At 45.2% G+C, this 12,549-nt stretch overlaps 1 protein-coding gene across 1 annotated transcript in view; it reads right to left on the bottom strand.

Moving 5' to 3' along the window:
- The window catches only part of xpo4 (exportin 4), a 94,949-nt gene that overhangs the window by 38,419 nt on the left and 43,981 nt on the right, over positions 1–12,549 (bottom strand). Inside the window, 2 exon segments of the mRNA XM_056289502.1 lie at positions 570–727; positions 10,592–10,704. Of these exon segments, the coding sequence (XP_056145477.1) occupies positions 570–727; positions 10,592–10,704 (271 nt within the window).

The following is a 12,549-nucleotide window of genomic DNA, read 5'->3' as shown; positions in this document are numbered from 1 at the left end:
AAACCACTAAAAACACCAAATACAATATCTACGACATACTTTCAGTGACCTTTAATTGCACAGTTTTTTTGTTGTTGTTTTTTTTGCACAGAACGATAACTTGATTTCAAATTCATCCAAAAGCAATAAACTAACTAGCAAAGGGAAAGAGAATAAATTTGGGCTCTAATTTTAGTGTGTTGCTGTCAGGTCTGCTGGAGCCTCTGTCCACTGAGAGCAACATTCTCTCAGCAGAAATAAATTGGTCCCACCTCTTTTGCATCTGAGGTCTTGCGCATTACAAAAACCCAGATTGACTTTTAGATCTTCCAAGCTGAAGCTTTATTTGAGCTAGTAATTTAATCCAAACAAAAACACCAGAACGGATTAGAACCACTGTTCTCTCTCTGCAAAAACTTCCATATCATTGCTTATGACTACACTGCTACAACTGCAATGAATAGCGCTACTTGTAATATTACTGCTACAACTACTACTACTAGTACAACTTCTGCCACTGCCATTAATCCTACTATAATGACACCAACATCAGTGTTGCCCCTTTAAATATAGCAGACTGAAACACTGACCCATTGATCATGGTGAGCAGGCCCTCCACCAGGTGGGCGAGGTAGGAGACTTGGGCGCTCTCATCGGGGAAGATGGGCCCATGCATGGAGGCCAGCTGGGCCAGGCACTGGAGGGAATCCTGAGCCATGTCAGAGTCCTCCCGAATCTTCCCGTGCACCTGAAATATGAGAGGACAACAGTTACAGTCGAGTTTCTGCAATTTCCTTTCTTGTTGCATCATGTTTACCAAGGACGGAAAGATGCTCTTTTTTTTTAAAGGTAGTAACTTCTTTTCAGCAACTTTTACCTTTATGGACAAGAAAGTGGAGAGAAAAATGAGAGACAGGCTAGAATAAAGACGGCAAGACATGCAACAGTAGACAGTTTGAAAAATAACGATCGATGCCACAATCCATCAATCAGCTCTACTACCTCTGATATTCAACATCCTACTAAGAGCATCGAAGAGCAATGTTGATGCAACATAATGATAGTTAATAAATTAATGAAGACATCCTCACAATCCTTCCAAATCCTCATGTGCATCTATTTGACTGCAAGGCATTTAGCTGATACTCTATCCCAAGCAGCTTAAAGTGCAAAAGTGAAACTAAAAAAATAAACCAAATCAAAACTAAAAATGATGAAAACAAAAAAAATTTAATATTCTTTTATAAGCACAAATTTAAATTTTGAAGTGAGCATGCAATATTTTTTGCTTACAAAAAAAAGGGACACCTAAAATTGGAAGACAACAACAGAAGGGGTCAGCTGTGCATGGGCGCCAGCAACAGGATTTATCTTGTGTATAGTTTAGTCTCCAAATTAATCAAACGCCTGTTTACAATGCGAGTGGAGCTTAGGGCTTCTATGCTCAATATCCTGGTAAACGTTTGTATACTCCAGGAAACAACAAATAGGCATATTTCTTTCTATCAATTCCTCAATAGTGGCCGATGATAAATGGAATCTTTTCGCCATCCGACTTTCTGCTCCACTCCCAGCGTGGATCAATAAACGAGTGCCAAGAACCAATCCGATTCATTTGCCATGTAAGATAACACAAAGAAGAAACTTGCGTTGCTGGATTTCTCTCACAAAACATGTAAGACATAACGGGACCATAAATGTAATATAACTACAAACAAAGAAAATAAAATATTTTAGGAAATAATGGAGCACTTCTATACAATGACATCACCTCAAGCTCTGACTCATCACAGAATAATGACTCGCCTCTGAGCAAACACCCCTCTCTTTTGATCAAGGTTTTCCCTGAACTGGGAAAAGAAAAGAGATAAATAAATTCATGGTGAACTCTGAACTTATCCTGCTGCACTCAGGGTTTCACAGATGACCGCATGGAAAAACCTGCACTATTCACTGCACGCTGTGTCATTCTGTATATAAGGTGTACCAATAACTCCCCCTTTGAGGGCTGCAGGGTAGCACAGTAAGTAGCGGGCCAGTGTTGGCAAGCATCCGCCCTGCTGAAGTCCCAGAGCAAAACACAGAATCCCTACCCACTCTAGGGGTCCGGTGCTATTGCTCACCCTGACCTCTGACCTCTCTATAGAAGGGAGGACCAAATGAGACTTTTCCCTTTGAGGGATCAATAAAAATGTCACCTAAATATATTATGAACACTAACTTAATCAACCCTCACCTCCTTAATGCACAAATACTGTTTTTAATCCTAATGCTTCAACAAGAATGTTTTTAGCTTTCATGCCAACAGAAAAAAAATTGTAATTTAGGGAAAAACATTAAAACTCTGCAAGGAAAAGTAGAAGGCCAAAAACAGAGAGGTAAATCTATCCTAACCATGAACAAACCAACAGTCACTTCAAAAACAAAACAAATGCTTGACAACACACCGGCTAATTGGAAACGGCAATATACTCACGGGAGACACCTACTACTGAAGTTGTGAAATGGCGAATCGATTCAAAACTTTTGGCTTCAGCAATGCTGTAACCCACTCCCCGATACCACTACACACACAGCGACGTGTTAAACGATCACAGATCTCGTCTGAACTGAGCGAGACAGCCTCAATCAAACCCCGAGAGAGAGCACGTGGCTTTTGATTAGGGAACGCTCCATCACACTTGGTCCCATCTCAGTTTTGATCCAGTATCTGATTGATGGATTTGGCTGGGTTGTTTTTGGTTACCCTCATCTGACAGGAGAGGAGGCATGGCTGATTCCTGCGCACACACACACACACACACACACACACACACACACACACACACACACACACACACACACACACACACACACACACACACACACACACACACACACACACAGTCTTACATGCAAGCATGCACGTATACACACACACACACACAGTTATACCAGTAGTAATAGTAACGGTAGCCGTCAGCTCCTCTGAGCAACATGTGTTTCCACTGACAGTACTATGCGAACGTCTGGCTCTCAACTCCCTTCTGTGAATTGTGTCCCTCTCTCCTCTGCCAGTCCACGTTCTCTATCTCTTTCTCCCCTCCGTTTCTCTTTCCCGCTTCCCTTCCTCTTCTGTTTTATCTCTCAGCTGTTGAAATCCAAGGCGTGCGCGTCTTCACTAGGACCATGCGCTCCACGTGAGCGTGACCCCCATCTCCAACAACAGTTAAACTTCACACGCCTCACTCCCTTTTTCCTCCCCCTCCCCTCCTCCCTTCTCTGACACTTCCTCTTCAGATACTCTGCCCTTCTCTCATTTCTCCCTCTCCAAAGTCTCTTTCCCGCTCAGCCGCTCCTCTCCGGGGTGCCTGGGGTGTGAGCCATGGTGGCGTGAGGGCTTTCAGATGCTAACCTAGCGCAGCCGCCGTAGACTTAACTACAGTTGGGGAGGGCTGCCCTCTTCCAAAGTGTGAAGTCATCTTCTGGAGGTGCTCAGCAGAGAGAGAGAGCGAGAGAGAGATGGTGAGAGAGGGAGGGGAAAAGAGGGAGAGACTGCAAGGCTAAAGGAGAGAGCGCACTCTGAGAAAGCAGCTGCACCAACGAGCGATCCGGGCGATGCTAGCTATGCCAGCCGCCTTAAGTCTGACTATAGTTAGAGATAGACAGCAGGCAGGGGAGGAGAACTGGGCTGGGGGGCGAGGGGTGGGGTTGGGGTATCAAAACAAGGGTGGGCACTCTTCTGCCGAGAGAGAGCACGAGAGAGAGGGAGAGGGAGCGAGTGAGACACAGAGAGAGAGCGAGAGCGAGACAGACAGAAAATTGGCAGTAAGTGGCAGCAAGAGAGAATAGAGAGCAGAGGTGAGAATAAGAGAAAGAATGAATGTGAGAATGTATGTGGGAGAAAGAATGAAATGAAACAAAAGACAGGAGACAGGCGAATAGTGAAGGGTTAGAGGAAGAGAGAAGGAGGCGGGAAAGGAGGAGGGGAGGAAAGACAAAACAAGGCAGAAAAAAAAAAGAGAAAATGGGGAGAGAACTGGTTAGAGAAGGAAAGAGAGCGAGCGAGCGTGAGAGGAAGAATAATGGGAAATGAAAAGGGAGAATGAGAGGGAGGGAGAGCTGGACAAGAAGAAGAAGAAGAGATGATAGAAAATGAGAGACGGTATTTATAGAAAGAGACAAAGCCTAGTGTCTGTTTCCCCATGGGGGCTCGGTGGCTCATCTTTCTGTTTTTTCAAATGCTTCCAACTTATTGTCTCTCTCCCTCTTAGATTGGGTTACTGTCTGCCTGCAGGCCACGGCAAAATAGAATCATCTATCCCCACAAACTCATCAGGCTTTGAGCTGCAGACTGATTGTGTTTACTGGCTAAACACTAAACACTTGTATGTGAGTATGTGCACTTGTGTGTGCACACGTGTGTATGTGTGTTTGTAAGGCATGTGTGAAGTGTGAAATATAATGTGTGTGAGTGTGACTGTAAGTGTCGTTTGTGCTTAAGTGGGTGCACACACCCACTCACACACCCACCCACCCACACACACATACACACACACACACACACATATATATATATGCTTAGTGTGCACAAGTGTATGCATGTGTTTAACACAGCACAACCATAAGAAAAACCCAGTACATCTGAAGGTTGTGGCATGCTTCTGTGTGTATGTGGTTATGTATATGTCTGTATAATGCATGTATGAAATAGTGTGTAAGAGAAAAAAAGTTTAGTGAATGTGTAGATGTTTGTATATGTGACCACTGCATCTGCACAGTAAGTGTTTACAATGTATACCACATGTGAGGGAGTGTATGAGGGTAACATGGCACAAGCGTGATTAGATGCACCAGATGCATCTGGTGGCTGGTGCGTTGATGCACGCACGTGTGTGTGTGTGTGTGTGTGTGTGTGTGTGTGTGTGTGTGTATATGTGTGTGTGTGTGTGTATGGGTACGTGTGCTGAGCATACACACACGCGATCACAACAATGCCTCTCTCTAATTAATCAAAGCCAAACTGAGATGACATGGGCCCATACTACAGCTAGTTGGCTTCAGCCTCATCCACTAGGTGTTAAACAAACACAAGTGGAGGGGGACTGTTACAAAGAAGGCGACAATGGCCGGTCTTTTCCACCTTCCTTCCATAGGTCAGTTCTCTCTAAACAAGGGCTCAGGCCTCTTGCAGCTCAGTCTCTCCCCTCTCCCTCTCTCGCATCACTCTGTCTTCGAATATCAGTGCTTTGGCTGTCGCCAGCTAAAGTGGAGGGGATAAATGCATTTAGAGTGAGGCACTGGAGCTAAATGACCATCTTGGAATCTCAGCCATCTCTTTGGTCACCTAAGACCATACCACACAAGAGAGGGCAGGGTCAGCAGGCCGGGGGCAAGATTAAGCGGCCGACAGACAAACACAAAAGGTTCATCTGGCCAAAGGAAAAACATGATAATAAATCTTTTCAGGGGCTATAATTGTGTTTTCATCAGCAAAGCTGACAAAATACAGAAATTACACGTAGCACTACTCTATTTTCACCAATTTGTGATGGCCGAGAAAAAAAAAAAAACTTGAGTAACACCACTAACATGACAGTTTTGACATACCAAATAGCATAGAAAAGACATCATGTCATTGTGCGACGGTACCGTTGTATTATTGGAATGCTGAAGCTAAAACATAGTGAGATACTTTCACTTTACGTTTTAGCACCACAAAGAATGCAGTTTTTCAGACATGCATATCGCCTCTGTCATGTCGTACAGGTGAACGTGGCCAGGGGGCTTGATCAAATGCACATCTACATTTAGATATCTACCTTACTGTATGCACCGATCCAGGGTGACCCAGTACAATAGATGAGCTCAAGCTCAGCAAAGAGACGAGCAGGCGACAGTTATGAATGTGCAGGTCATAACCACAGCGGTGCACCTTCAATCACAAACAGACCCTTGTACCATACTCCAGAGAAAGCATCTACACAGGAACCTGATCCAGACAACAAGCAAATGCACACACCTGTTTTCTGGGCGACTGCCTGCCCTAAGACATCAACAGATAGTGTGAAGAATAACAGGCTGTTATCATGAACCTACACAGCCATCTTGTGGGCAAAACTCACACGAGTACTTAAACCAGTTATCACAAGAACAAGCATGGTACTGACTATTCTGCTTGATTGGGCAATGGAAAAAATAATTCATTATGACACCATTAACATGAATAACATTACGTCTGCATGGGAGGATCACGCTATTCCTCCCAGTTCCCTCTCCCCCCCCGAACAGGCGCCCCGACTGACCAGAGGAGGCACTAGTGCAGCAACCAGGACACATATCCACATCCGGCTTCCCACTACCACAGACACGGCCAATTGTGTCTGTAGAGATGCCCGACCAAGCCGGGGGTAACTCAGGGATTCGAACTGGTGAGCCCTATGTTGGTAGGCAACAGAATAGATTGCCAAACCCCCTGGACACCCCTGATAGTGAACTTTTTACCAATACTGCTCTACATAGCCCGAATACAACACAATAGTGACTCAGGGAAAAAACAAAGGAAACCAAATCTTGTTTTCCCCATTTGAGAAGATTGGGCAATCAAGAGACATCTTACAGCTCTGTTCTGAAAGATTGATGGCAGCCTACTGTTAACATCTGTTAACAACGCTAATCAGAGATGTAGAGCGCTGGAGCCATTTAATAGCAGGCTTAGAGACTCCCACCCAACCACAGAGGGAATGGGACGTCCCTGGAGCCCTAAAGAGTGAGGGAGATCTGGGTGACTGCTGGTAACGAAGGCCCCAAATCCTCGCTCTAATCCTGCCGCTGGTTGGCTGTGAACTCTGACCCTGGCGGCGCGTGTCTCTACGCATATCCACTACACAGACACACACACACACACACCACCTGCCCCTCTCCCTGGCCTGCCCGTCACCTCTCACAGCAGCTGAGACACCAGAGCATCTAGTCAAAGTAAATTTACGCGCACACGCGCTCTATACACACTCCTGTTCATCATACAGAGGAAAATGCAGAAGCACTTTAAGCAGTTACACACAAGCGCAGATACAAAGATGTAAAACAATCATCTCTCCATCACACACGCAAAAACATAAATGCACAAACCACCCTATGGATGACGGATGCTGGCACACACATGGAACTACAAATACAGGCAGGCCACACACACATGCATGCACGCACACGCACACACTCACACAAAACAGCTGACCGTTCCTCAGTGGTCCTACAATAACAAACAGCCCAGCCACTAGAAATACCAGAGGAGTAGATAGGACTAGAGGCCTGTAAACTGAGACCAAGTCAAAACATATCCCATAGATCCCAGCAATAACAACACCCTACTGAAAAATGGCAGACATTTTTATTCAGCCCAAACTGACAGGAATGGCGCACCATGGCAAACGGCTGGGAGCGTGTGATTTCTATATCAAACCCCTGATGAGATTCACCCATCACCACTTGTCAAGAACAATAAAGATTAATTTTTCCAATCTAGTCTCAACGACCAGACCGACATGTGAGCTACAAGATGCCCCATTAGGACTACTGTACTGAGACAGCTTTGCTCTGTGCCAGCCGATTACGGTACAACTATATTCATCAATTAGAAGCAATTTTAACAAAACTGCACATACAAGGAATTTAAGTCAGTGGGACGTTCACATGAAACGCACAGAATGCAGTAAATATCCAGGTTGAGTCGGTAAGGGGGTTAAGGCTTGAGTACACAAGTCACCTTTGTACAGACTGTGTAATGAAGTGTATGTGAGCAAAATACAAAAATGCAGAGTTAAGGCGTCCAGGTGGCGTGGCGGTCTTTTCTGTTGCCTACCAACACAGGGATTGCCGGTTTGAACCCCTGTGCTACCTCCGGCTTCTGTCGGGCATCCCTACAGACACAATTGGCCATGTCTGCGGGTGGGAAGCCGGATGTGGGTATGTATCCTGGTTGCAGCACTAGCGCCTCCTCTGGTCGGTCGGGGCGCCTGTTCGGGGGGGGGGGGGACTGGGAGGAATAGTGTGGTCCTCCCATGTGCTATGTCCCCCTGGCAAATCTCCTCACTGTCAGGTGAAAAGAAGCAGCTGGCGACTCCACGTCTCGGAGGAGACATGTGGTAGTCTGCGCCCCTCCCCGGATCGGCAGAGGGGGTAGAGCTGAGATCAGGACGGCTCGGAAGAGTGGGGTAATTGAGTGGATACAGTTGGGGAGAAAAAGGGGTGGCCCAAAAAAATGCAGCGTTGCATCTGAACACCTCAGAAATGGTAAATATCAATTTTTGACCAACATCAGAATACGTACTGAACTATCAATGTCTGTGCATGAAAAAAAAAACAACAAAAAAAAACCTCTTAAAACCTCTCTTTTCAAAGCCAGTTTTCAAAGCCAGTTTCTTTCCTTTCATTACTACTATCGAAAAGACACGATCTTGCACGTTCCAAACCACAAGAAAAACTATTTCAGTATTAGAAATAATTCAACACTGAGCAAAATTGAGTATCATGATTTAGTGTAGGCCATATTACTACCTACTGCTGTTGGACAGAATTATCTAATTGTGCCAGATGGAAAATACAATTCCACTACTGGCTGACAGTGCCCAGCAACAAAATGAGTCCCAGGAACAAAAAGCAGACAGAATCTGGACCAGAATTACAATTTGCTTTTTTTAATCCGCCTTTGAACATTATCTGTTTCTCATTATTAGTCAAGTTTGTTTACACATCCAAAAGAATTTGACATGGTCCTCACCAATCATTATGGAACTGTTGTAGCTAAGGTTAAGTAGGCAATGAAAGTAAAAGGAATTTATAGAATGACCAACACCTCCAGACAGGGTGCTCACTCCTGTGACATGAGGCCTTTTTACAGTGCTATTGGCAGGTCAACACCAAAGCACCCAAGTTCACAACAGACAATACTCGAGACTACTGCGGCTTTTTTTTTTTAAAGATGCCAAATGCCTTTGTGCTGTCAGCCCAGTTTTAACCAACAACTCTTGATGATAAAGACAAGCAAATAGGTTCACGACCTCAGCAAGACAAACCGTGTGGGAGTAACAGGTGTTAAATGTAAACACTTCTTACATACTCTATATTGCAAATATTACTTTAAAAGGTGGATCTTGATGAACAGCCCTACCATGGGCCATGAGTAAAGGGTTACATTTAGTGCTGGGCAATATAAGGAGAAAAAAAAAGATCATAATAATTATAGGGAATTTTGGATGCCATATACACACAAATATCACAATATGGGCATACATATGCAAATATACTATGTTTAAGAATCCAACTGAGGTCCATTACATTGAGATAGTGTAAAGTATAATATTAAATTAAAACTAGTTTTCAAATAATACCCCCTCAAATATGTCAGACCTCATTTTGTGACATTTTAGGTAATATATTCTTGTTATCATTCATCTAGACAACATAATTGTGCATAAATTGTGTATACTAAATCATTGGCCAGCCCTATTAGAATAATGGAGCAGTATCCAGCACTAGACAAGTAGGGGGTGGAAGGGCAGTAATTTACCCGAGACAGGTAGAGCCTGGACAGTGGAGCAGTATTTGGCAGTCGAGAGGTAGGGGCTAGAAGAGGAGAACAGTATTTGCTAGTGGGCAAATAGAGGCTAGACCATTGCAGCAGTTATTTGGCAGCAAGCAGCCGAAGATCTTGGACAGATGCTGATGGAAGAAGAAGTGACCAGTTTGTTCCACACACTGCCTGCTAGACCAGCATGGGCCCCGCTCTTTAAACACACAAGTCACTCTACAAAAATACATATATACTTCACTGCCTGTCCTGCGGATGGTAACACAATAACACGACCCCACTGCAAACCCCTCATAAATCAACTTAATGACACAATTAAAAAAGCCCACATGACTAGTTAGAAAATCAGACTTGCCAAAGAGCCAAGTTCAACTGAAATTCCCTTGCCTGGCTCAAAAAATTCAAACCGCCTCACTTTGTAAAATCCTGCTTAAACCAACGTCCAGAGGTCAAAGAGGCAATGAATGGAGGAACTGAGGGGAAAACCATGACACCCCAACACTGCTTTAGAAATCTAAACCCTGGTGGAACACACTGAAAAGAGAAAACAACAAAAAAGACAAACAAAAAACAGGCCACTGAAAGGAGGATTATGCATATGGTAAATCCACAAAGACATGCAGACAGTCACATAGAGAGCTAGCCTGAAAATGCAGACAGACAGACTCCTATTGGAAGAGGAGGGCTGTGATGATGACACAGACTGTTGGATGACTAGAAAGAAAGTTCGATGGACCAATGAACTAAAGGTGGAGAGGTCTAAAACAGATAGAAAAACAGAAATCTGGCCCATTTGATAACCAGATAAATGGCCAGAAATTAAACTAGACAGAATGAGACAGAGACAGACATAGACACATAAAATGGGTCATATAAAAACAGATGGAGACAGAGAGAGAGAGAGAGAGAGAGAGAGAGAGAGAGAGAGAGAGAGAGACAGAAGGACAGATGAAATAGTTAGATGGACTCAGTGAAGAGGTGCTCCACAACAACAGACAGAAACAGACAGACAGAACAGATAGATAAATGGATGGGTGAACTCACAGTGAAAAACAGGTCCATGACGCGGGTGTCCAGCAGGGCCTCTCTCCAGGACTCTGTGGGCTTGAGAGTCACGTTCTGCGTGGACTCGAACATGGCGATGTAGTGGCGCCCCAGTGACCCGCCGCAAGTTAAGACCGACAACAACATGAGGAGGAGCAGAAGGAGGAGGGGATGGAGGGGTGGGAGGTGGAGGGGGGTGTACCAAAAGCCCAAACAAAAACTCTCTTGGACACACACACACACACACACACACACACACACACACACACACACACACACACACACACACACACACACACACGCATGCACGCGCACACACACACACACACACAATACACACGGTCCTGTCACTGTGTCGTGTCTCACGAGGTATTTTGGTCTCTCACACTGTCAGTCTTTTGGTCTCGTGTGGGTGGCAGCAGAGACTTATTGTTAAGTCACTGTAACTCACTCTTTCATCAACTCAGCCACTCCATCTTCCACAAAGCCTATTTCTGCCCTCTTTCTCACCCCCACCACCACTGCCACCACCTCCTGATGATGGTCCCCTCCTTGGTCCCTTTGTTCTGGTGTGATTCTCTCCCTCTCTTTCTTCCTCCCTCTCTCTAAAAACTTTGTTCCAGGAAGACTCTTGTCCTTTCTCACCCTCTTTAGCCAGACTCTCACGCCCTTCTCTTCTTCTGCTCTATCTTTTTCTCCTCACTTAGTGATGGTCTGTTGTTTCCAATCTCTGCCCTCTGCCTTACTTGACTCCCTTTCCTCTCAACTCTTCCTCCTTATTTCAATACACACACACACACACACACACACACACACACACACACAAACACACACACACAAACACACACACACAAACTCTTTTCTTGTGTAAAGAGGTGCTCTCTCCCTCAAGTAGCACTCAAGACTGACCCTAAACAATTTTTTTCCTCTACTGTCAAACCTATATTTCAGTTATTTGCCCTCTCTCTGTTCACTCTCAAATACAACATCTTCCCCTTACCCTTCTCAGTCCCACCTGACTCACTCCTTTTTCTTGACCACCGTATAAGACTCGTCCTCCCTCTGATCTCGTCTCAAGACACTATCGGTTGTCATTTAGGACCCAGCAAAAATATATATACACATTGTTACCTTAGCCAGTCACAACTCTCTCTCGCTTTCTTTCTGACCAACTCTCTCTCACTCGCTTGCTCTCCCTGACAATCCCAGACTTCCCCTCCTCGGAACAAGCCTGCTCTCCTTGCTCCCTAAAGTCACACACTCCTTACCCTCAAGACATCTATGCACACCCTCGCTCTCCTTTCTCCTCAGCCAATCAAAATTCCCTCTCCTTGGCCACACTACCCTCCCTTCAAATTAAGCACCCTTTCTTAACCCCCCCAAGGGACAGACAGACAGACAGACAGACACACACACACACACACACACACACTTTTCAAGACGTGTCATGCACTCAAGACCCACATAAACGCCACACTGTCTCTCTCATTAGCCAATGGAGACTCCTTTACGTTCTCTGTGCCCCTCCCTGCCTGACCCCTGCCCCCCTCTTCCTATCCGCCACAGGCTTTGTGACAGCCGAGGCACAGTATGAGGAGATTTCCATAGGAATGTCCAATCAAAGCCAGCTACCGTCTCAGGCTGGCGAGGCCACACATTCCATCGACACAGGCCCACAGTCACTCCCCCTGCACACACCCCGCGCACTACACTGAGCTTTTCTGCACAAAAGTTGGCACCTGTTTCAAGGGCCTGTGAAATTGCGTGCGTGCGTGTTTGTGTGTGTGTGTGTGTGTGTGTGTGTGTGTGTGTGTGTGTGTGTGTGTGTGTGTGTGTCTCGCTCTCTCTGAGGCTTGGCTTCCTGGCCTTGTTAAAAATAGCCGTGGTCCAGCAAAAGAACTCTGAGTGAACCTTTCTAAAGGGAGAAAAAGACTGAGCGATGCGGAGAAGCAAAAGAA

The sequence above is a fragment of the Lampris incognitus genome, chromosome 11, assembly GCF_029633865.1.
Source record: "Lampris incognitus isolate fLamInc1 chromosome 11, fLamInc1.hap2, whole genome shotgun sequence".
Lineage (NCBI taxonomy): Eukaryota > Metazoa > Chordata > Actinopteri > Lampriformes > Lampridae > Lampris > Lampris incognitus.
This window is presented reverse-complemented; position numbering and strand designations above follow the sequence as displayed.